At 52.7% G+C, this 23751-nt stretch overlaps 1 protein-coding gene across 1 annotated transcript in view; it reads right to left on the bottom strand.

Moving 5' to 3' along the window:
- The window catches only part of MRC2 (mannose receptor C type 2), a 65973-nt gene that overhangs the window by 13743 nt on the left and 28479 nt on the right, over window positions 1–23751 (bottom strand). The window contains exons 2-14 of the mRNA XM_050764839.1: window positions 14947–15348; window positions 13638–13811; window positions 13313–13477; window positions 13067–13180; window positions 12398–12541; window positions 7946–8134; window positions 7631–7785; window positions 5637–5744; window positions 3920–4035; window positions 3280–3428; window positions 2332–2549; window positions 1488–1630; window positions 243–345 (exon numbers count right to left, since the gene is read on the bottom strand). Coding sequence (XP_050620796.1) covers window positions 243–345; window positions 1488–1630; window positions 2332–2549; window positions 3280–3428; window positions 3920–4035; window positions 5637–5744; window positions 7631–7785; window positions 7946–8134; window positions 12398–12541; window positions 13067–13180; window positions 13313–13477; window positions 13638–13811; window positions 14947–15348 — 2180 coding nt within the window. The remainder of the gene's footprint in view (window positions 1–242; window positions 346–1487; window positions 1631–2331; window positions 2550–3279; window positions 3429–3919; window positions 4036–5636; window positions 5745–7630; window positions 7786–7945; window positions 8135–12397; window positions 12542–13066; window positions 13181–13312; window positions 13478–13637; window positions 13812–14946; window positions 15349–23751) is intronic.

The following is a 23751-nucleotide window of genomic DNA, read 5'->3' on the forward strand; positions in this document are numbered from 1 at the left end:
AATGTGAGGCGCAAGGTGCAGGCCGCCCCCATGCCCAGAATAGGTGAACAAGAGGCCTGGCCTGAGCTGGGATTTCTCACCCGGGGCTGGGTGCCCACTCTCGGACCTGCTTTCCTGAAGCTGGCTCCGACCAGGGGTCCGGCCCCCAGGAAAACCCGCCCACCTCCAGGCCCTGCCCCAAACAGGCCCCGCCCACCAATCCCCTCCCACCTCACTGTCCCAATTACCCCAGGCCCCCTCACCCCTAGGCCATCGCTCCAGCGCCAACTCTGACCCCCTCTGGGATCCCGACGGTTCAGGCCGATCCAGAACCAGTGCTGCTCGTGGATCTCGGGTTCTGATTCACTTCAGCACAACCCAGGAGTGGGGACGGAAGAGATGGGAAGTGAGAGGGGCAGGGACTCGACTGTGCCTCCTGCCCCTTGCAGCTGTGACCGAGGCAGCCCCCAGGGCCTGGGGCCTCTCCATCTGGGCTTCACATTGACCCCCATCGATACACCGTTGAGGCCACTTTGATAAAGTTCTCCCCACAGACAGAGCTGGAGAGAGTTGGACTAAGCTGTCCACTCAGAAGGCAGTGGCCCCTCCCCTTCGTTTGGGTTCCTTTTGGGCGAGGGTGCCCTGCCCAGCAAGATTCTGCAGGCTTTTACTTTAAGAGTTTAGGAAGTTCAGATGAGGAGGCAGCAGGGATCTACCGCTCTGGAGTTAAATAAACCTGGATTCAAGTATCGGTTCACCCATGAACTTGGGCAAATAACTTATCAACTCACAAGGGTCAGGGATTGACATCTATGGGTTGTCGGGAGGCCTGAGTGAGGATTATGTTTAGCACAGTGCCTGGTACGTGGTGAGAAGTGATGACCATGAGCTATTGTAATTATGAGTCAAATAATGTAATCTTGATGTTTGCTGAGAGGAGAGATCCCTTCAATTAAGCTATCAGGAAGCCTGGATCTGTCTGGATTTTCCCAGTGCTAGGGGATTCCAGGTGCTGATGCTCAGAGCCCAGGACACAGACGGTGTCTCAGAGGGATGCCCATGGGCACATCCTCACAGCTGCGGCCTTTCTCCTCCTATCTCTCAGGAAAAACTGTTGATTGAGGAGTGTGGGTCATTGTGGGATGGTGTAAGGTGAGGGGAAACAGTTGCCAGGACCAGCTGGTAGGAGATTTTGCAATGGGGTGGGAGGTACATATGTAAGCTTGTGAGTCTGTTGGGACATTGCTGGGGGGGTGATGATGAGCAATACACAGTCTCCTATGAGTGTGTGGCTCACACAAGCATGTTCTCCCAAGACTCCAGGGCACCATGGCTACTTGAGTGGGGACAAGATGGTCCTGGCACCAGCAGCAGATATAGGCCTCCCTGGGGTCACCCACACTCTGCCATCCCCACCCCTCGCCCAACGAAACCACAGGTCTGTCGGCCACGCCTGCTCCTACATGTGAGCAGGTGCCCTCCTACCACGCCTCAGCCCAGCTCAGTACCCGAAGATCTTGTTGAGCATGTTGGCCACAAAGTGCTCCTCCTCATAGCTGGCCAGGCTCAGCAGCTGGGCCCCCAGCTCCTGGCAGGCCCCCTGGGCCTGGACCCAGCTCTTCTTGTCCTGCAGCCGCTCAGAGCTGAACACCTGCAGGGGCAGAGTCCAGCTGTCTACGCTGTCCCCACCGGCCCACCCTTCAGGGGGCACCTACTACCTTTCCCACCATGGCAGAGGAAGGGGCTGGAGCCTCACTGGACGGGGCTCAGGCTAGCTAAGGACAATCCTGTTCATCTGCAGATGAGGTCCGGGGAGGGGAGCTGGCACAGTCACCTCCTCGTGAGTGCCCCTGAGCCCCATCCCCTGACCAGCAGGGAGATCCAGGCTCTAATCCCAGTAGAGCCACAGCTTAATGTGGGTAAGTCCCTTCTTCTCCCTAGACTTCAGTTTCTGTGCATAATAAAAGACCTTGGACTCTGCCAGTGGCTCCCAAACCTAGCAGGATTAGAAATACAGACTACCAGGCCCAATCCAGACCTAATGAATCTAAATCTCCATCGTGACGCCTAGATTTTATTTTTATCAGGTTCCCCAAGCAATTCTTAAGAGCAGCTAGACTGGCCCCAACATTTGGGAACCTCTGAAATCAATGATCTGTGGTTCCCTCAATTCCTCAAATGGTTATTGAGCACCAGGCCTCCAGATTCCATGGACAAGTCCTCACCAGAAATCACCTGTCCGCAGGCTGGTGTGTCTCTGGATTGTGGCTGGACCCACTGGGACCTCCACCCAAACGGTCTTTTTGCTCCTGTCCTCCCCCTGCCCCCCACCCTGCCAACAGGCTGCCCTACCTTATAGCAATACCGGAGTTTGGGGTCCGAGGCCCAGCCCTGGGGACAGGAGCCAGTGAGGCTGGGTGTGGGATCTGGCCCAGGCAGCTCCGGCGTCACTGGAGTGCCCAGGCTCTGCCGGCAGATGTAGCGGGCCCGGAACGAGGTACAGTTCTTCACCTCCCACAGCCCCATGGCGCTGCCAGTGGCCAGGGCCACGCAGCCCCCACGGCTGTACCCTGAAGGAGAGGGAAGGGAGACCCAGGCTCTGAGAAGGATTCATAGTCCGGTCCTCCCTCACATCCCAGCAGGGCACCAGCACAGCCCTCACACTGGGAACCAGTTTGGCCACCTCTTCAGAGACATGCTCTCTGGGGTTGGGGCCGGGAGGGAGGAAGGGAATGGAGGCAGAGCCCTGGCTCTGGGTTCACTCACTGTGAGGGCTCAGGCAAGCTGCTTAACCTCGCCGAGCCTGCTTCATCATCTACCTCATCAGGTTATTGAACGTGTTAGAAAGATAATGAATGTGAAATGGTAATAATAGTAATAACAAGCACTTGTATTGCGCTCAGTATTCTAAACACTTTTTTTAATGAGCCCAGATACAGAATTTTTTTCTTTTTCTTTTTTGTGAGCCCAGATAGAGAAGTAATCTAGACACTTTACACACATTATCTCTTTACACCTATTAGCACTTTACATATATTTAAGACTGATGTCATCCCTATGAGAAAAGGATCATTATCCCCATTGGACAGATTGAGAAAACTGAGGCTCAGAGGATGCACAGCTAATAGACGGCAGAGTCAGGATTGGAGCCAGGCAGTTTGGTTTCAGAGCTCGTGCTCATAGCCACTACACCACACTGCACCAATGATCCATTTATGGGGCTGCCCTGGGGCTCGGCAGGACCAGTCCACCCCCACCTCCCTCCTCACTTCACCAAGGCACATTAAAGAAGGGGCTCACCGGGCTGGTCCCGGTTCCAGTGGGTGTACATGACTTCATCCCCGCTGAGCCAGCGGAAGGAGCCGGTGCTGTTGAGGTCCTGCAAGGCCGTCCAGAAGTACTCGCCCTCCCAGTTGTAGATGAGGCTGCTGACGAAGGCCTGCTCGAACCTTCGGGAAACAGGCTGGTCAGGGCAGGGATCTCCCCCTATCCCAATCCCCCACCCACAGGCCAGACACCCTGCCCCGGAAGCTCTGGTGCTGCACCTGACCAGTAACTTGCTCAAGAAAGCAGGGACCCTTGGGAGCCCTGCAGCTGACTGATGGAACCCCCCCAGCTGCCCCTTCTACTCTCTGCACCCCGTGCCTTGCTGAAAAGAAAGTCGAGAAAATCAGACACAGCCAAGGCCTATCTTTCTCAGGTATCCAGCCCACACCTGTGCCTGCCCGGGCCCTGCTCAGGCCCCGCCCTACACTGGGGTCACTTAACAAGTGAGAGTCATTCTTCTGACAAGATTTAAAAACACCCTGGAGCCCACTGAGGTTCAAAGGACTCCAGGTGCCTCTGGGCATGATGGCGGGATGCTACCCCGTTTGCTGGAGGCGCCACATTAGGCCCAGACATGGGCGAGGGCTAGTCAGGGCACCTGCCCTTCCTATACCTGTTGGTGATGGTGACCAGCTGAGAGCCGTGGTCAGTGCACAGGCGGCGGGCCTCACTGTAGGTCACTTGGTCCTCTCCCAGCCAGTAGCAGGATGGGCTGTGCCACGTCCAACCCTGGCTCAAGAGTGGACAGAAGAGGGGTGTCTGTAGGGAGGATGGCTCTCCACCCTCACCCATAAATCCTGCGGTGGGAGATGCCATCAGGGACATCACTGAACGTGCTCAGGACAGAGGGGACTGGTTTGAGTCCTGTGCTGTGTTCTGCACCCCATTTCTCCACACTCCCCCTCCTACCATCACCCACAGCTGTGGAAGCTGGGGTGGAGGCCCAGCCCCAGCGTGACTGATCGGCAGGCCGCCAGCGACCGGCCAGTGACCTGGCTCGGGAAGATGAATGGCCCTTCAGGCTCCTCTCTTGGGCACTTAAACCAAGAGACACAGTGGGGAAATGACTGTTGGCTGGGAAACCACAGCTAAAAGCTGGGGAGAGCTACCAGGATGGGAGGGGATGGGCAGTCCTCCGGAGCCTGGCAAAGCTGGAGTTGGCGCAGGATGCTCCTGGCCTGCGGGTGGCAGGAGGGGCTCAGAGACAAGACCCTGGCAGGCAAGGCTGGCAGGAGGCAGGGCAGAAGAGAAGCAGATGTGGTATGTGTGGTGGGGGTCCCATCTGCCAGCAGGGGCTGTGCTAAGGCCCCTGGTGATCCTGGGGGGTTAACCGTGGACCCTCAACACTCCCCACACAAATTCCAGGCTGGCCTTTGGTGCCAGAGAAGTTGGTAATTCCTCTCTACCCCTCCCTTCACCTCTTCCCGGCCATGACACAGTCCCTGGGCCAGGCACTGTCCTTGCCAGTCCCCAGACTCTGCAGCTGGCCTCTGCTCTCTCCTCTGCTTCCTCCCCATGGGGCCATGTCTGTTAGTGTTTCCTGTTCACTCTCTGGGGGAGGCTTTAGGGTCCAGGTGGGTGTGGTAGGGGCTTAATCCAAAGGAAAACAGAGTGAGGAGCCAGCCTGGCTGCCAGGGGCTGCTGGGAGGGGCCAAGGGCCAAGTAGTGTCTTTTAGAAGCAAGCTCCCCACACCCATCACAGCATTCGCACTCCTGAGGGTCTGTCACCCCCTCACACCCTCAGTCACTCACTTACCCCCCACTCACTTATACAGCTTTCATTCCTTGACCCGCCCCCCACCACCTCCCTGAATATCCTCTAGAAGCCCAATGGGGTTGGAAACACAAGGATGCGGAAGGTGCAGCCCCAGCCTGAGTAGCCTCTCTCCTCCCAGGGAGACAGACCAGCACACGCCCTGTGTCAGACTGCAGAGGAGGGGGAAGGCAGGACTGGGGGGGCACAGGGGCCACACTTCACTTCGGCAGCCACTGCTGGACATGACTAGGCTGGACTCTGAGGGGGCACTTGGAGGTAGACCAGCCCCCACCTCCCTGTTCTCTGCTATCTCAAGGAAGTGGCTTCCCCCACGGGGAGGGACTCAGGACTGGGCTGGGGGTGGGGAGCTCTGCTTCCTCCCAACAGCCCCCACCCACCCCATCCCATCCAGTATCACTCCTTCAAGAAAGGAGCAGTTCGGAGCGCTCGGGGAAGGGGGTGCCAACGAGGGGGCGATGCCATGCGAGGCAGCAGGAGTTCATCCATCCCTCCCTCCCCTGGTAACCCCTCTGCCTGGTGGCCCCACTCAGGGCAGCTCCAGAAACACCCTCACCTTCCGGCAGCCGTGGTCCTCCTCGGCAGCGCCCTGGCTCAGCTGGCCTGCCTTCTTGCAGATGGACGGCAAGGACTGGTTACAGGGACTGTCATTCCAGCGGCCTTCCTAGGGACAGAGGGTGAGGAAGAATCTCAACCCCCACCTCCCCATAAATCTCCCAAATCCTTCTTGGAATCTGGTTCCTACAGCTAGACCTGTCTCTGACTTGCTGTGTGATTCTGACGTCTCTGTGTCCCAGCTGTGCAATGGGGAAGGCAGGATGAACCCACAAGCCTCACAGGGTGGATGAGAGCCCAAGCAGTTCATGTGCAAACGCCTTGAAACTTAACAAGCATTGTCTAAATGGGAAAGGCATCCTGGCCTGTTGCGGTGGCTCAGGCCTGTAATCCCAGCATTTTGGGTGGCCAAGGTGGGCGGATCACTTGAGGTCAGGAGTTCAAGACCAGCCTGGCCAACATGGTGAAACCCCGCCTCTACTGAAAATACAAAAAATTAGCCGGTCATGGTGGCACATGCCTGTAATCCCAGCTATTTGAGAGGCTCAGGCAGGAGAATCGTTTGAACCTGGGGGGCAGAGGTTCCAGTGAGCCAAGATCGTGCCATTGCACTCCAGCCTGGGCAACAGAGTGAAACTCCATCTCAAAAAATAAAGAATAAAAATTAAAAAAGGAAAAGCGTCCTTTTAAATTATTGATAGCTCATTTTATAAACATCAAAAACAAACTGGCTAAGATTGTTAGAGTATCTGATGGCAGGGGAGACAGCTGGGATTCCCAAGGCTAGTGCCTGCAGGGCCAGGGTGAGCAGTGGCCAGTGTGCCCAGACCAGAATCTCAGCTGATGAAGCTGAGGAGGAATTTAGTCCTCGGCCCCTGCTTCCGTCTTCGCCCTCCCCAGTATCCACAGGCCCCTAGTCAGCAGTATGTCTGCCTCTAAGCTCCATCCTGAGGGCAGGCGTGTTTGTGTATCCCAGCACCCAGAAAAATGCCTGGCACATAGTAGATACTCAATACGTAATTGTTTTAAAATTCTTAAATAGCATCCCCTAAGGCAAATGACTGCCACTATAGTCCCCAGCATTGTTTGCAGTATGTGACAGCAGAACATCCTCTCTGTCCCTAGGAAGGGTGGTCTGTGTCACTACGGCTTTCTCCTTTTTTTTTTTTTTGAGACAGGGTCTTGCTCTGTCACCCAGGCTAGAGTGCAGTCATGTAATATCAGCTCACTGCAGCATCTGCCTCCCAGGTTCAAGCGCTTCTCTTGCCTCAGCCTCTCGAGTAGCTGGGATTACAGGCATCTGCCACCACGCCTGGCTAATTTTTGTATTTTTAGTAGAGACGGGGTTTCACCATGTTGGCCAGGCTGGTCTTGAACTCCTGACCTCAAGTGATCCACCCGCCTCAGCCTCCCAAAGTGCTGGGATTATAGGCGTGAGCCACCGCACTCAACTGGCTTTGTCCCTTTTTAAAGGGTCTTTCTTCTCTGCTTGAAGCCCTTCATCAATTCCTTCACTTCCACCACATCTAAGCCCAAACCATGGCAAATTGTCATAACCCAACAATTTCTTGAGATGACAGGACCCTGGGCTGGGTAGAGCACTGGGGGTGAGGGCTGGCAGAGAGCAGCCCTGCTTGCAAAGTATCTGCACATAATGTGGGTTCTGATGCCACCTTCTGGCAGGGAAGGGCAGCTGGGAGGAGACCAAGAATGCACCAGGCACTGCGCCTAAGGTTTCCCGAGAATTAACTCCTCCAATCTCACCAATGACCCTCTAGTAACTTGCTCAGGGTGACTTGGCTAGCTGGAGGTGGATTCAAGTCCCAGCAGTCTCTCACGTGGAAGGGAAGGCATTGGTGGGGAGGAGGGGGACTGCTGAGAGGCAAGAGGTTCCAGGCAGGTACCGATAATAACTAGGATATCCTTCAGCTGGGGTAGCACCTGGAGGTTGGGGGTGTATTTTGTGGCCCTGTGATAGGGAGAGGGAGGTCTCACCGGGCCCCAGATGGTGACACAGTCCTCCAGACTGTCCCGGAAGTTGTTGGGCTCAAAGGGGTGCCAGTGGGTGAAGCTCACAAGGCTCCCGTCAGACCACTCAAAATTCATCTGCAGTTTCAAATCGTTGAGGCCGATCCACAGCTCCTCCACCTCTGGGGGTGCGGCAGGAGAGGAGGGGAGAGAAGACATTGAGAGGTCAGCCTCAGCCACCAGTAGGGAGGAAGGAACATTTTCTGAGGCTCCTGGGCAGGATGGGTGGGGCAGTGGGAGGCCCTGCCCTCCACCCAGACACATGGGCGGGCAGCTCCTCACCTTGCTTGATCTGCTTGGTGATGAATTCCAGCTCTGCCATGCTGTGGATGCTGACCAGGTCACCACCGCCCCGTAGACACGCCTTCTTGGACTCCTGCCAGCTGCGCTTCTCAGCCTGCAGGCGGTAGCAGTGGCCCTGGAAGGGCTGCCAGCTTGGCTCACACTCCACCTTCACATTGGCCCACCTGTCTGCAGAGACCCATGAGGCCGCTGCTCAGAGACCGAGCCACCCAGTCTGGGCACCAACCCACTGGGTTGATGTCAACACAGGCGAGGCCTCCAAGTCACCTCCTCTCCAAACTCTCCCAGGTCAATCCCGGTCCCAACCACAGGTCTTGGAAATGCTAAAAGAATAAAATCTTACAGGGCTGCTGGAGCCCCAGGGGCAGAGACCCAAGTAGTGGTGGCAGATTCCACCCAAGACAGAACAGTTCCTCTGGCTGTGGCTCTCAGAATACAATGGGTGGGCCAGGCATGGTGGCTCAGGCCTGTAATCTCAGCACTTTGGAAGGCTGAGGCTGGAGGATTGCTTGAGGCCAGGAGTTCAGGAACAGACTGGGCAACAAAGGGGAGACCCTATCTCTATAAAAAATACAAAATTAGCCAGGCATGGTGATGTGTGCCTGTGATCCCGCTACTCAGGAGGCTGAGGTGGGAGGGTCACTTGACCGGGGAGGTCAAGGCTGCAGTTAGCCATGATTGCACCACTGCACCCCAGCCTTGGCGACACAGCAAGACCTTATCGCAATCAATGCATCAATCAGTCAATAAACAATGGGTAGAAAGTCAGGACAAACCAGCCCCATGAGCCTCAGTTTCTTCCTCTGTAAATGGGGTTTCCAGCTATGAGATTCAAGCTTGGCTTGCGGCCACCCTGCCTAGTAAATGGAACCACTGTTATTCTCTCAAATAACATTTATTGAGCACCCACTCTGTGCAGGTCTGGGCAGCCCAGGAGGGAGAAAATTGGGAAACGGGGCCTTGAGCCACTAATGGGGCCCAGGCAGGCCCAGCAGGAATCTGAGGTCTTGGTGGGTGGGCGGCCGAGAACATTAGAAGGTGCTCAAAGTCACTGCAGATCGGCCCCATCCCCCAGCTGGGGCTCCTTCTCTTGCTCCTTTCCCCCTCCAAACTCCTAACCCTGAACCCCAGGGCTGAGAAATCCACCCGTCCCAGGCCCTCCCTTGCCCCAACTTCCGTGCCTTTCAGGTTCACCTTCTAGGGGTTGGGGTCCGAGGGCAGCTGAGGCAAACGAGCTCTTACTTGGTCTTGGCAAGAGAAAACAGGACTTCACCAAACCACCCACAGTGTCAGGCTCGGGCAGGATTCTGCCTAGCCGGGCAGGAAAGCGCGCGCCCACTAGAACACGGCCTCAGACTGGGATTCCAGTAGTCCAGCCACACCTGCTCCTGGAGACCCGGCAAAGCTGGGCGGGCGGAGAGCCCGACTGGGCTCGCTCTCTGGCTCAGGACCTGTCAATCATCTCTTGTTAGCCAATGAGCTAAGACCTGAGGCTGGCGCCCCAGACAAGCGGATTTTAGTGGCTGCTGAGACCCCAGGGGCCTCAGGACCCGGAAGGGAGCTTGGGAAATGTGGATGCTTTGGGGACACGACGGCGCCTGCCTTCGAAATGACAGGACTTTAAGTGATGATACCGGGAAAGCAGAACCTGCCTAGAATATGCCTCGTGCAGAGAGATATGGGCTGGGGAGAGGGGCGGAAATCCGAGGTCTTAGATCTGTCTGCAGTTCCGGGAAGACCCAGAGGACAGAGGACTTGGTGGGGGCCACAGATAGGCTAGGCATGCCCACACCCGGGCCTCCCAGCGGGTCCCTTCCTTCAGAAAGCTGCTTCTGGGAGGACTGGGCTAGGGCCCAAGGCTCCCTCCAGCTAGAGATGAGGGTGCCTTAGATCGGGCTGCTGACGTTGCAAGCTTCTGCTCCTGGCCCCTTAGGGAATGAGAGATAAAGCAGTGGTCAACAGTCCTGAATCAGGCCGGAGCCCTGGCTCACGCCTGTAATCCCAGCACTTTGGGAGGCCGAGGCGGGTGAATCACTTGAAGACAGGAGTTCGAAATCAGCCTGGGCAACATGGTGAAACCCCATCTCTAAAAATACAAAAAAACAAAACAAAACAAAACTAGCCGGGCGTGGTGGCGCACGCATGCCTATAATCCCAGGTACTCGGGAGGCTGAGGCATGAGAATCGCTTGAACCTGGGAATGAGAATCGCTTGAATCCGGGAGGTGGAGGTTGCAGTGAGCGGAGATTGTGCCACGGCACTCCAGCCTGGGCAACAGAGTGAGACTCTGTTTCAAAAAATAAATAAATAAAAATAAAAAAGCCGGATGCAGTGGCTCACGCCTGTAATCCCAGCACGTTGGGAGGCCAAGGTGGGCGGATCACCTGAGGTCAGGAGTTTGAGACCAGCCTGGCCAACATGGTGAAACCCCGTCTCTACTAAAAATACAAAAGTTAGCCGGGAGGTAATGATGCCCGCCTGTAATCCCAGCTACTCAGGAGGCTGAGGCATGAGAATCCCTTGAGCCTAGAAGGCGGAGGTTGCGGTGAGCCGAGATGGCACCACTACACTCCAGCCTGGGTGACAGAGTGAGACCTTGTCTCAAATAAACAAAAAACAAACAAACAAACAAAAAAACAGTCCTGAGTTGATCATTGGCAAGACTTCCATGGTCAGGAGCAGAAATTTTTATCTGTAAGCTCTTTACTGTCTGGGGTTAGTGTTTTGTTTGTTTGTTTTGTTTTGTTCGTTTGTTTGTTTTGTGTGTGTGTGTATTGCCATGTTTTCTTTGTAAAAGTCTCCTCACCACCACCCCACAGCTTCCCAGGCAACTGCACAGCCCCTCCAATCTACACCATAGTAAACATCCACAGCCAACTACAGAAAAACTCCTTTGTGCCAGGCCGGATCTCCAGCCTTCCTCACAACAACCTTGCAAGGGGGTTGGCTTTATTCTCCATTTACAATGAGGTCTCTGCACCCCAGAGACTAAGCTGTTTGCCCAGGGCCACACAGCAGTAAGGGGCAGAATCCCCAAAGCAGGCCCTGACCATTGCCCCAACTCCTCCACAAGGCCCCTAAAGCTGTCTCTGATCACAAACGAGAACCAGACACTCCCTGGCTTAAACACCTGCAAACTCTCCCCACAGCCTACCCGGCCCCACCCAAACTTGGCCCAGCAGCCAAGACCCTGCAGAGACTGGCTGCAACCTGCCTTTCCTTCACCATGCCCTTTAAGCCAGGGCTTCCCAAACTGTACCTGTACATGAATCATCTGGGGATCTTGTTAAATGCAGGTTCTGATTCAATTACTCTGGGGCAGGCCTGACTGTGCATTTCTAACAAGCCCTCGGGGGATGCTGCGCCGCTGGTTGGAGGACCATACTTGAAGTGGTTAGAATCTATACTCCACCCAAACTGCAACAGGCACCATCCATTTGTTTTTCTTTTTCTTTCTTTCTTTTCCTTTTCTTTTTTTTTTTTTCTTTTTTCTTTTTTTTTTTTTTTTTTTTTTTTTTTTTTTTTGAGGCAGGGTCTCATCTTGCTCTGTTGCCCAGGCTGGAGTACAGTGGTGCAAGCACGGCTCACTGCAGTCTCAACCTTGCAGGCTCAAGCAATCCTCCCACCTCGACCTCCCTAGTAGACAGGCATGCATCACCATACTCAGCTAATTTTTAAAAAATATTTTGCAGAGACAAGGTCTCGCTATGTTGCCCAGGCTGGTCTCGAACTACTGAGCTCAAGCGATCCTCCTGCCTTGGCCTCCCAAAGTGCTAGGATTATAGGTGTGAGCCACTGTGCCTGGCCATCACTCACCATCCCTTAAAGCTGCAATGTATTTTTTTTTTTTTAAATTGAGACAGAGTCTCGCTCTGTCGCCCAGGCTGGAGTGCAGTGGCGCCATCTCCGCTCACGCTGCAGTGTATTTCTAAGCCTCCATACCTTTGCATATGCTGTTCCCTCTGCCAGGAATGCCCTTCCCCACACCTCTTTATATCTTTCAAACTTACACTCAATTTGAAAGGCCCAAATCAAATATTATTTCCATAAACCCCTCCTTAACTCTCAGAAACTGAATCAGTTTCTTCTCTATGCTCCTCTAACACTTATCCATATTTCTATAATCACTGATGACCTGGGATAGTCTAATTGTGCATTGAGATGTCTGTCATCTCCAGCAGACTGTGGTCTCTACGAGGGAACAGTATTGCCAGCATTTAACACAGATCTCAGCACATGTTCCCCAAATGAATTAATGACAAATTCCAATTTGCTCAGACTTTAACTGAACAATGAAATAAGAGTCAGAGGATCAGAGTCCCCTTGCGCTACGGTGGTAACCAGAGGAGAGGCTGGGCCTGCCACAGCTCTGTGGCTGTGTCTCTGGCCCTGGGAGCCCCTCCCCACCCTGTGGCGCAGTCCCTGGCTCACCTGGAGGGGTGGGCTCGGCTGTGGCATTGGGCTTCTTCTTGCACACATAGGGCAGGGCGATGCTGCAGTCGCGGTTCTGCCAGCCGCCCGAGGACTCAGTGCGGATCACTCCACAGTTCTCCTCACTGGGGTTGTCCGGCTGGTCTGTGGGGAGGGCAGGGCGCCAGCACCCCGGGAGAGAGAAGCTCACACCGTGGCTCCTGGGGCCCTGCTCAGAACCTCCTACCTCCCTCTGCTCCCTCGGAAGCCTGAGCCAGTTCGGGAAGCTTGGTGCTCAGCTCCGGAAGCCTGGGGCTCAGCTCCAGCTCCGCCCCAGACCACGGGGTCCTCCTCGCTTTTTAACCTGGGTGCAAATCGCCTTGAACCTTCTACCCAGCAACCAGTACCAGCCCCGCCCCCGCCTCCCCGGCCAGGCTGCCGGGTGCGCTGGCGCCCGCTGCCCACAGTGGTGGCTAAAGAGGTGAGTGGAGGCTGGCACCAAGACTTGCGGCCTGGAGCAGCGCCGCTCTGGATGGGCTAGCGGGGCGCAATCCGGGGAGGCGGGTGGAGGTCCGTGCTTCCCCCACCCACAATGCCCCTCTGCAGGAGGACACGAGGAGAGGAGTCCACGGGAGGCCAAGAGTCCCCGGGGCCCCTAGGCTGCCCCACGCCCCCAACCTTGTGCCTCACCACTCTCCCAGTTGAGGTATTTGAGGGGCGAGTTGTCCGACCACTGCCAGCCTCCGCTCGTGTCCAAGTCATTCAGGCCGATCCACAGGGTGGAGCTGTACCCAGTGAGGAGGCCTGACAGCAAGGGGGTACACTGAACAGAGGACTCCCAGCCCCAGCCTCCCGCCCTCCCCATCGCCCTGTCCTCAGCCCCCAAGCTGAAAGGACCCGGGCCCTCCAAAGGCGCAAGCAGGCAATCAGACTCACCGTTAATGTAGGTCTGCTCGTGGATCTCCGTGATGCTCAGCAGATCCGCGCCCTGCTGCTCGCAGCTGGCCCAGGCCTCCCTCCACGACAGCGTGGACTGGAAGTTAAACTGGTAGCAGCTGTCAGTCAGCTGGTCCTTGTCCCAGAAGGTCTCACAGTCGTTACCTGCCACCAGGACAGCCCTGTCCTTCAGGCCCCCTCCGGGATCCCTCCCCCACCAAAAGGCCGCACTAGTAGGGGAGGGAGCAGTGTCTCATCCTGGGCCCGGGCCCTCAGCAGCAGCCTCCCTCCAGGATCCCCCACCCCCGACCCCAACCGCTCTCACTCTTGATGGGACAGAAGCCCCAGCGCTCATCTTTGCCGTAGTCCTGGGTGGTGGCACACCACAGGTGACCGTCCTCGCGGCCCGTGCTGGTGCAGCCGTGGAACCACTGGTTGTCATATTTGAAGGGGATGGTGCACGGCTTTCCGTGGGAGTTCCCCTGGATGGTGTAGACCTCTGCAGGGGGTGGAGAAGGGCCAGGCCCTTGGCATCTGGACACCAGAGGCTGCCCCGCCCCTCCAGCCTCAGGAGAAATCCCCTAAAACCCAGGGAGCTGGGTGTGCGCAGGGGTCGGCAGAACGTGGGAGGGGCAATGGCATCCCATAATGCTTTAAGGCTCCTTCTGCTGTTGAGTCAGCCCAGGAACCAGAGGGAGGTCTTACCGCACACCTCATAGGGCTGGGAAGGGGCTCCCCAGCACCCCTAATGCCCGTCCAAACTCCAGCTGGGCGAGGGAGCCTCCAAGTCATCCACGGAGGGTTGAGCCCGGTGGACTCTCTGCTCAGCTACCCAGCCCATGGGCTCTGTGTCCCCACAAAGTTCTATCTCGGAACTCAGGGAGTCTCCCAGGAAAGGCCCCCCAGGATGGGGCTGTCCACCACAAGAGGCCAGCCCCTCACTGGGTGACTCTGGCCCCATTCACCACATGCAAGACAGGCATTAAGACACCATGGGGGCTACAATGGGGTTTCACCTTGAGAGTGGGCCTGGGGGAAGGACATTTTCATGTAATTTTATGTTATATACTTGTATACTATTCGAAGACTTTACAAGCGTGTATTTTGCAATTTTTACAAAAGTAAATTAAATGCTTTGAAGTTTTTCTTTTTTTTTTTTTTTTTTTTTCTTTTTTTTTTTTTTGGAGACAAAGTCTTGCTCTGTCACCCAGGCTGCAGTGCAGTGGCACAATCTCAGCTCACTGCAACCTCTGCCTCCTGCGTTCAAGTGATTCTCCTTTCTCAGCCTCCCAAGTAGCTGGGACTGTGGGCATGTTCCACCATGCCTGGCTAATTTTTGTATTTTTAGTACAGAAGGGGTTTTTCCATGTTGGCCAGGCTGGTCTTGAACTCCTGACCTCAAGTGATTCACCCACCTTGGCCTCCCAAAGTGCCAGGATTACAGGCATGCACCACCACACCTGGCCTGAAGTTAATTTTCTTAATTATTAAAAAATGCTTCGTATTATAATTAAAGATGTGAGTGCCAAGGGTCCACAGAAGCCAAAGGCCTTGTCACCAGGAATCTGTCCTTCATGGCTCCAGTCCCCTGGGCACTGGGGACCCCACCCTCTCGCCTGCAAGCAGCCCCTCACCATGGTAGGGCAGAGCACATAGGTCCTCCTCGCTGCCATAGATGCGCCACTGGCCACTGCGGGTCTGGTCACCACGCTCAAGGGTGCCAGGCTTGGATATGTTGCTGGTGCGGGCCCCCAGGAGCAAGGACAGCTGGTCACCCAGTGTACGACAATGCCAGCGAAGATTCAGTGCCTCCCGGTCACACTCGTACATGCCCAGAGAGGCCGTGGTGTTGGTGCCTGGCCAGCCTGTGCCCAGGCATTGCATGGTACCCAGGTTGAAGAGCCGATTTCGGGAGACCCACTTCCAGCGCTGGGCAGGGAGACTGGTATTGCAAGCTGGGGTGACTCTGACCTGCCCGCCCTGGGCCTCCAGGCAGCCCTGCAGTCCATGGCTGAAGATGAGGAAGACGTTGGGTTCTGGAAGGGAAGGCAGGACACGAAGGCATCACAGGGGCTCTCCTGGTTGGCCCTTGATGACCAGTGTGGCTGACAGGCACCTACCATGAGCCTTCACTCATCCGTTCAATCACTCAGTCCTCACTACCAACCCTCTGAGGTGGAAATGAGTGGCAGTGCTATGCCCCTGTGGCCAGATGAGGCAGAGGCTTGCAGGACCACCTTTGTTCTAGCCCCTGCTCACCTGGAGGGAGGACCCAGTCCTCTGTACCACCCTCAAAAGCAAACCCAACTCCCACCCCGCATGTCACCCCATACTTTTCTGAAGATTTTATGAGGAGCGGTGGAGGCATTTACACCATACACCACACACCACATTGCAACTTCAATCTCAATCTCTATTACATGGCGTGGTTTTTCTGCCAAAATTCTTCTTTGGTCCAGAGGCATTTTGTCTCACCCTTCCCCCTGCCCCTTGCACTGGTGCCATCCTTTCCTCCTCCTTTGAATCCTCCCAAACCACTCACCGCACCCCTGAACTATTTCACGCCTTAATTTTTAGGCAGCAATTTAACTCTTTGGCTTCCTCAACTTCTCCTCTTTCCACCTATCTCTTCGCTGAGCAGGCGCCCTCTGTAGAAGTCACTGGGGAAATCCGACCTGCCCCCGCACCATAGCACACCCGCTTTACAGAATAAGAAATGAGGCTTCAATGCATAGAGACAGAAAGCAAATTAGTGGTTGCCTGTGGGTGACGAGAATGGGGAGTGGCTGCTAAAGGGCACAGTGCTTCTTTTGGGGGTATGATGAAAATGTTCTAAAATTAGATTGTCATGATAGTTGCACAACTCTGTGAATAAACTAAATTCCAATTAAATATATGTTTTAATGAGTATATGAGTTAAATGGGTAAATTCTATATGTGAGTTATGTTTCAGTGAAGAAAAAGAAAGGAAGGAGCAAGGGAGGGTAGGAAGGAGGAAAGAGAAAGAAAGGAAGAAAGTAGGGAGGAAGGAGGGAGGGATGGATGGATGAATGGAAGGAAGGAGGGAAGGAGGGAGGGAGGAAGGGAGGGAAGGAAGGAAGGAAGGTAAGAAAAGACAGACAGACTGAGTCTTAGAGACATGAAGTGACCTACTCCCAGTGTCACACAGCCAGTAAGCAAACCCAGATCTGTGGGACATCCACATGTTATCACCTTCCTCTTGTTCCTTGGCTGCCACTTACGTACACAACACACACATGGAGTACATCCAATCTCCAAAGAACTTTTGCATCCACTAGTCACTAGCTCCCCAGGATACTTTTCATGTCTTGAAATGATGAATCTGACTGCTAGTGTTTCTTTTCTTTTTCTTTTTCTTTTTTCTTTTCTTTTCTTCTTTTTTTTTTTTTTTGAGACGGAGTCTTGCTCTTGTTGCCCAGGCTGGAGTGCAGTGGTGCGATCTCAGCTCACCGCAGCCTCTGCTTCCTGGGTTCAAGCAATTCTGCCTCCGCCTCCTGAGTAGCTGGGATTACAGGCATGCACCACCACACCTAGCTAATTTTTTGTATTTTTAGTAGAGACGAGATTTCTCCATGTTGGTCAGGCTGGTCTCAAACTCCCAACCTCAGGTGATCCACCCACCTCAGTCTCCCAAAGTGCTAGGATTATAGGCATGAGCCACCATGCCTGCCAGCTAGTATTTCGATTCTAGCTCTGCCACTGAATATGGGACTCGGGCAAAGTGCTTCACTTCTCTATACCGTTTCCTCATCTTAAGACTCTGGTAATGATGAAATGAGATAATATGTGTAAAGCATTTGGAACAGGGTCTGGCACAGTAAGAAGACTATAAATGGTCAGCATTATGCTATGTTATTGGTAAAGAAATTGGCTGAGGCTGGTGAAGGAATTTGATGACAAGAGTCATAAGGACTGTTTGTTAAAGGAAGGAGCTGAAATGTGACCCTAGTCTCCTGGGTCCAAATCTCAAGTTCTCTCTCTTCCCCCATGCTGATCTTATCATCCTTCTATAGTCCATTCTCCAAAGACAACAGTCAGAATAATCTTTTTGTTGTTGTTGTTGTTGTTGAGACAGAGTCCGACTCTGTCGCCCAGGCTAGAGTGCAGTGGCGCAATCTCGGTTCACTGCAACCTCTGCCTCCCAGGTTCAAGCAATTCTCCTGTCTCAGCCTCCTGAGTAGCTGGGACTGCAGGCACACGCCACCATGCCTGGCTAATTTTTTTGTATTTTTAAAAGAGACAGTGTTTTGCCATGTTGCCCAGGCTGGTCCTGAACTCCTGAGCTCTGGGAATCTGCCTGCCTCAGACTCCCAAAGTGCTAGGATTACAGGCATGAGCCACCGCACCTGGCCTAGAATAATCTTTTAAAGATATAAATCAGTCCTAGAAAAAATTTAAAAATGTTTTTGGAGTGTTGAAGGTCATAGACAACAGTGATGAATTCAATGGCATAAGAACTTTTTTCCCAAAAAAATATTTTTTTCATGGCAACATATAATGCCATCAGCAAGGTCAAAATTCAAATAAATGACAAAAATATATGTACCTTATTAGAGGCAAACAGTTAAGTCCACAATATTAAAAGAGCTTCTGGCTGGTCCAAAGGTGGTGAGTTATCTCAATTGGTTGTTCACATTCAGTTACAGACCAAACTCTTTATTCTACTCTTTCCTCCTTTCTGACTTTACTAGTCTTAAAGAAAAGAAAAGAGAGAGAAAGAAAGAGAGAGAGAGAGAAAGAAAGAGAAAAGAAAAGAAAGCAGAGCTTCTACCAAAAAACTAGATACATGAAATTTAAGGAAAGTATCAACAATGCAGTAGAAAATGAAGAAGAGATATGAATAGAAAGCAAAAAAGGAAGTGCAATTGCCTTTTAAATATTTGAAATGATGACCGGGCACGGTGGCTCACGCCTGTAATCCCAGCACTTTGGGAGGCCGAGGCAGGTGGATCATGAGGTCAGGAGATTGAGACCATCCTGGCCAACATGGTGAAACCCCATCACTACTAAAAATACAAAAAATTAACCGGGTATGGTGGTGGGCGCCTGTAGTCCCAGCTACTCAGGAGTTTGAGGCAGGAGAATGGCGTGAACCCAGGAGGCGGAGCTTGCAGTGAGCTGAGATCGTGCCACTGCACTTCAGCCTGGGCGACAGAGCAAGACTCCGTCTCAAAAAAAATAAATAAAAAACAAACAAACAAAAATTTGAAGTGACAGCCTCACTCATAGTAAAAGGGAAACAACAACAACAACAACAGGAGGCAGGTAAGTCTTCCTCCGGCTTGAATTACTTCAAAGATGATTCATCATTCTTCAAGTAAGATTCAGCCTCTTACTATGAGCCACAATTTAACATGATCTGGTCCTGTCTAACGGTCTGATCTCAAATCTTGTTACTCCACCTTGCTCAAGTCCCTTTGACCTCCTTGTTCTTCCTTGAACAAGCCTGGCTCTTTCCCGCCTCTGGGGCTATGCATTATTTCTTCTACTGGCATTTCACATTTCAAACAACAAAAAAGGGTAACATCTTTAGAGAGACTCTCCTGGCCTCCCAATCTTAAAGTGACCACAGTGACCCTCTATCATATCACTTGATTATAATGCTCTTCATGGCATTTATTATCTGATTTTTTTCAACATCTGGGTTTTCTGTGAGTCTGCATCTATTGACTGTTTTTTCTTTTGATTATGGGTCATCTTCTCCTGCTGCCTACTATCTGCAAATTTTTATTATATGTTGGACATTGTGGATAACATCATAAGGAGTCTGGACTTTTTTGTTGTAGACCGAACGTCAGGGATGATATGTTAAAGGGAATCTGGATTAAAAAAAAAAATCTTCCTATAAAGAATGCTGGGTTTTGTTATGGCAGGCAGTTAAATTACTAGTGGATTACCTTGCTCCTGTGGAGGTTTGGTTTTAAGCTTTGCTAGGGCGGGGTTGTTTGAGTCTTGCTTTTAGTCTTCAGATGTGGCTCTTAACCTTGGATTTAATCATAAGGTGAGGCCCTTCTGGGATTTCGAAAGAAAACCTTAGGTGATTACTAAGCCCCTCAAACTTGGTGGAACTTAAATTTTAAAGTCTGTTTCCTCAGCACCAGGTAGCAACTGAAACCTCGGCCTCGCAGCTTCTGTTTCTTGCTGGGCTGCTTAGAGCCCTACTCTGCAAAACGCACAGTTCAGGAGTCACCAAGGATTTAAGGAGAATCTGTACAAGGAATTTCTATGGCTCCTTCCTTTCCAGGATTTTCCCTCTCAATGTTAGCCTTTCTAGTGGCCCCAAGCTCTAACCAGTAAAACTGCCACTTTCTGTGTTAGCTCCTCAAACCAGGCAGTATGCTCAGGGAAAAGCTGGTTAAATGTGCCAGGTTTACTTTTTACTTTCAAGGACTTTTTCCTCTCTATATCTGTCTGGTTTTAATTGCTGTCCAGTGCCTTCAAATCACCGTAATCACCATATTGTATGTTTTTCCCTTCGTCTATAAGCATTCTTGGCCAGAGAGTTAGACTGACAAAAGCTACTCTGCCACTTCCAGAACCAGAACTCGCTATCTGACATGCTCTTGTTTTCTGTCTTCGCCACCACTGTATCCCCAGCACCTAGAGCTCTGCCTGACACAGAGTAATGCTTAAATACTGAAGGAACAAATGAACACATGCATGAATGAACAAATTTCATGCCTAGATAATAATCACAAACAACCAGCCTATCTTTCTGCTCCTTGTTCCAGCAGCCTGGAGCACAGCTCCTGTCACTGATGCTCAAAACACCAGCGTGGGAGTGTAGGCTGGGGCAGGGACCCTGTCCCTCTGTCCTCTAACAGCACTGGGATGGGGTTCCTCTCTGGGCAGGACAAAGTGAGCTTCCTAAAGTACCCCTAGGACAACTGCCACAGCTAATCTCTGGGTCCTCTGCCCTTAACCTGCTCCTTCCCTCCTGCAGTGAACTGAATGTGTTAACCTCCAAAAATTCATGTACTGAAATCTTTTTTTTTTTTTTTGAGATGGAGTCTCGCTCTGTTGCCCCAGCTGGAGTGCAGTGGCACGATCTCTGCTCACTGCTGCAACCTCTGCCTCCCGAGTTCAAGTGATTCTTCTGCCTCCACAGCCTCCCAAGTAGCTGGGACTATAGGCCTGCGCCACCACGCTCAGCAAATTTTTGTATTTTTAGTAGAGACACAGTTTCACCATGTTGGCCAGGCTAGGCTCAAACTCCTGACCTCAGGTAAGCCTCCCACCTTGGCCTCCCAGAGTACTGGGATTACAGGAGTGAGCCACCACGCCTGGCCTGTGTTGAAATCTTAACCCCTCAAGATGATGGCATTAGGATGTGAGGTCCTTGGGAGGTGCTCAGGTCATTAGCGAAGGGCCTTCATGAATAGGATGAGTGTCCTAATAAAAGACACCCCAGAGAGACCCTCGCCTATTCTACCATGTGAGGGTACAGTGAAAAGACAGCTGTCCACGAGGAAGTGGCCCTCACCAGACACTGAATCTGCAGGGACCTTGATCTTGGACTTCTCAGACTCCAAAGCCGTGAGAAATACATTTCTATTGTTTACAAGCCATCTGTTTATGGTCTTGTGTTATAACAGCCCAAACAGACTAGGTCACCTTTCAGCCACCCACCAGAAACCAGAAATCAGCTCCAGGACTTGATCCATGCCTGCCCAAGCTTCCTTTAAAGAGTGGGTATCTGGTTCTCAGAAACTCTACTCCAGGCAGTACTACCAGAAAATGGCCCTTGGCAGGAGGTAGCTAAAGGAGGCTGGGGCCGGAAAAAGAAAAAATTATTGCTTGTTTTGTAGATGTTTCTCAGAGATAGGACAGGAAAATGAAGCCCAAAACTTCATGTGAGCCCACAACAGCCCAAGAGGATGTTATCTTCCTCTGCTCCCCAGCCAGAAAATCCACAAGTGTGCTAAATCAATGCCAGGTGGGCTGTAGCAGTTGTAGCAAACGGTGAATGAAGAGTCCAAAAGAGGCCCAGGTTAGTCGAGAGGGCTGCTCCCAGGGTCACGCCAACCTCCCCTCACTTGACAGAGGAAACTGAAGCCCAGAAAGGGGATGGGATTAGAATGTCCAACAGAAGTAACTTTCAGGTCTCAGTTTCCCCCTTTGTCACATGAGGCACAACTTCGAGGCCCCTCCTCCCTCTGACATCCTAGGCTCTGGGTTCAAATCCACCCAACTTTCTGCTAGGTGCACGGCATGTTCCAGGCAATACTGGGACCACGAGGAAACTCGCAGCACCGTCCCTCCCCGCACAGGATTTGTAATCCAGTTAGAGGAGAACTGCTGGGCATAAGAGCAAACAAGCCTTTAAAATCCCAGGTGTCTGGGGGTGTTGCAAGGAGCTCTGTGCCTCCCAAGGGCCAAGAGACTCCGCTGGGCAGAGATCTGAAGACTGCAATGTGGAGGAGGCACTGAGTAAAGAACGCAGGTCACATTTTCTCATTTGGCAGCAAGAGAGGACAAAGGCAACCTCTTGCATTTTCTCATTTGGCAGCAAATGAGAAAAAGCTGAGGAATCAGAAAGCAGAGGAGAGGCGTGCAGGAGCTCTGCAAAGCAAAGGAGAGGCTGAGGGGGATTCCTGTAGGTGGATCGGGGGGACTCTGCCAAGCCAGGATCAGGGGTCGCTTGGGAGAGCATTTTCCACCCGAAGTGGCCGGTGGGCCTGGGCCCTCACTGAAAAGAGGCTCTTTCTCCAAGGCCTAGTGGAGGGGGAGTGCACGCTCAGGCTGGGCTGGAACTGCTGGGGAAAGAGAAAAGGCATGCTGAGAGCTGGCTCTGTGTTCTTTGTACCCGTGCTTCATCAAGCACATACAAAGCGGGCAGAGGGAGCTCAGAGTGCAGAGGCCTGATGCTCCCTCCCACCCCCACATCCAGAGAGGGCCCCTCCAGCCTCACCCACCCCCCAGCCTCATCCATATGCATGGGAGCATCAGGTGTCAGTGCAGGGAGCAAAAGTGCCCCCCACAGAAGGTGCAGTGCCCCTCACAAGGATCTTGGGATTCTTCTCCCCAAGGACAAAGACCACTTTTATATTTTGTAGAATATCAACCCATGCCTAGCCCAGTGCTACGCATCAAGCTGTGGCTCAATATGTTCTTACTGAGTAAATGAAGAAATGAATGAAGCTAGGCAGGGAGCTGCGCACTGAGCACTGGCTGGGTGTGATTCATTCATTTATTCATTCATTCATCCAACAATGATGTATTGAGAATTTCATAGATGCCAGCAGGGCATTAGGCATTGAGGGTACTGTGAACAATACAGACATGATCCCAGCCCTTATCACCATATGGTCTGGCAGGGCACTGGGCTCTACAATGAAGACATGGCAATGATAACAATCTGTGACCTCACTGAACTGCCTTTATCTGCCCAGGAAACTTCCCATCCCCTTCTTGTTCTCCTTGTCTCGTGTACCTCTGGCTATGTGGATGTGTGGGTGGGCACAAGGCTCACTCTTGAGCTGATGACAGTGTCTATCCCCTTGGCCGTAGTGATGGGGCACATAACTCAAACAGGGCTGATTAAAGAACTCCCCTGGAACACATAAAGCTTTCTCTTCTTATTAAGATTGCTAGGTTGGGGCTGCCAATGGCCATGCTTCCTACAATGAGGCGATAATATATAAAGAGAAGCAGAGTGAAACAGGACAAAGAGATGGAAAGAGAAGGAAGTGAGCCCTAGAGATGCTGGATGTCCTGTCCCTGAATCCCTGAGGCTTTTTCCTCTATTCTGTGAATCACTCAAGATCATCTGCAGCCAGCTGGGCTCCTGCATTCCCTTTCTTAATGAGCTTGTCTGCATTCGGTTTCTGTCCCATTCTCCTTATCTCCTGGGAGGCTACTGCTCTAGGACCTCCTCTGACCTGTCAGACCAGCCTCTTGGGTTGGCTGCAGCACCAAGGCCATCTCAGAGGAGGTACCTGGAGGCTGGACCCTCAGCCCATTCTCCTAATCATCCTTCTGGCTGCTCCCTCAGGTGCTTTCTTATCCCATACGGATGATAATCATTTATGAAGCACTGTAAGGGAAATTAAAAATGAACCAGACGCTGGGCACAGTGGCCCATGCCTATAATCCCTGCACTTTGAAAGGGTAAGGTGGGAAGACTGTTTGAGCCCAGGAGTTCAAGACAAGCCTAGGCAACATGGTGAGATCCCATGTCTACAACAAATTTAAAAATTAGCCAGGTGTAGGCCGAGAGCGGTGGCTTACGCCTGTAATCCCAACACTTTGGGAGGCCGAGGCGGGTGGATCACAAGGTCAGGAGTTCAAGACCAGCCTGGCCAACATGGTGAAACTTTACTAAAAATACAAAAGCTAGCAGGGTGTGGTGGCGCACAAACCTGTAATCCCAACTACTCCGGAGGCTGAGGCAGGAGAACCACTTGAACCCGGGAGGC

This window comes from Macaca thibetana, chromosome 16 (assembly GCF_024542745.1).
Source record: "Macaca thibetana thibetana isolate TM-01 chromosome 16, ASM2454274v1, whole genome shotgun sequence".
In the NCBI taxonomy this organism is placed as follows: domain Eukaryota; kingdom Metazoa; phylum Chordata; class Mammalia; order Primates; family Cercopithecidae; genus Macaca; species Macaca thibetana.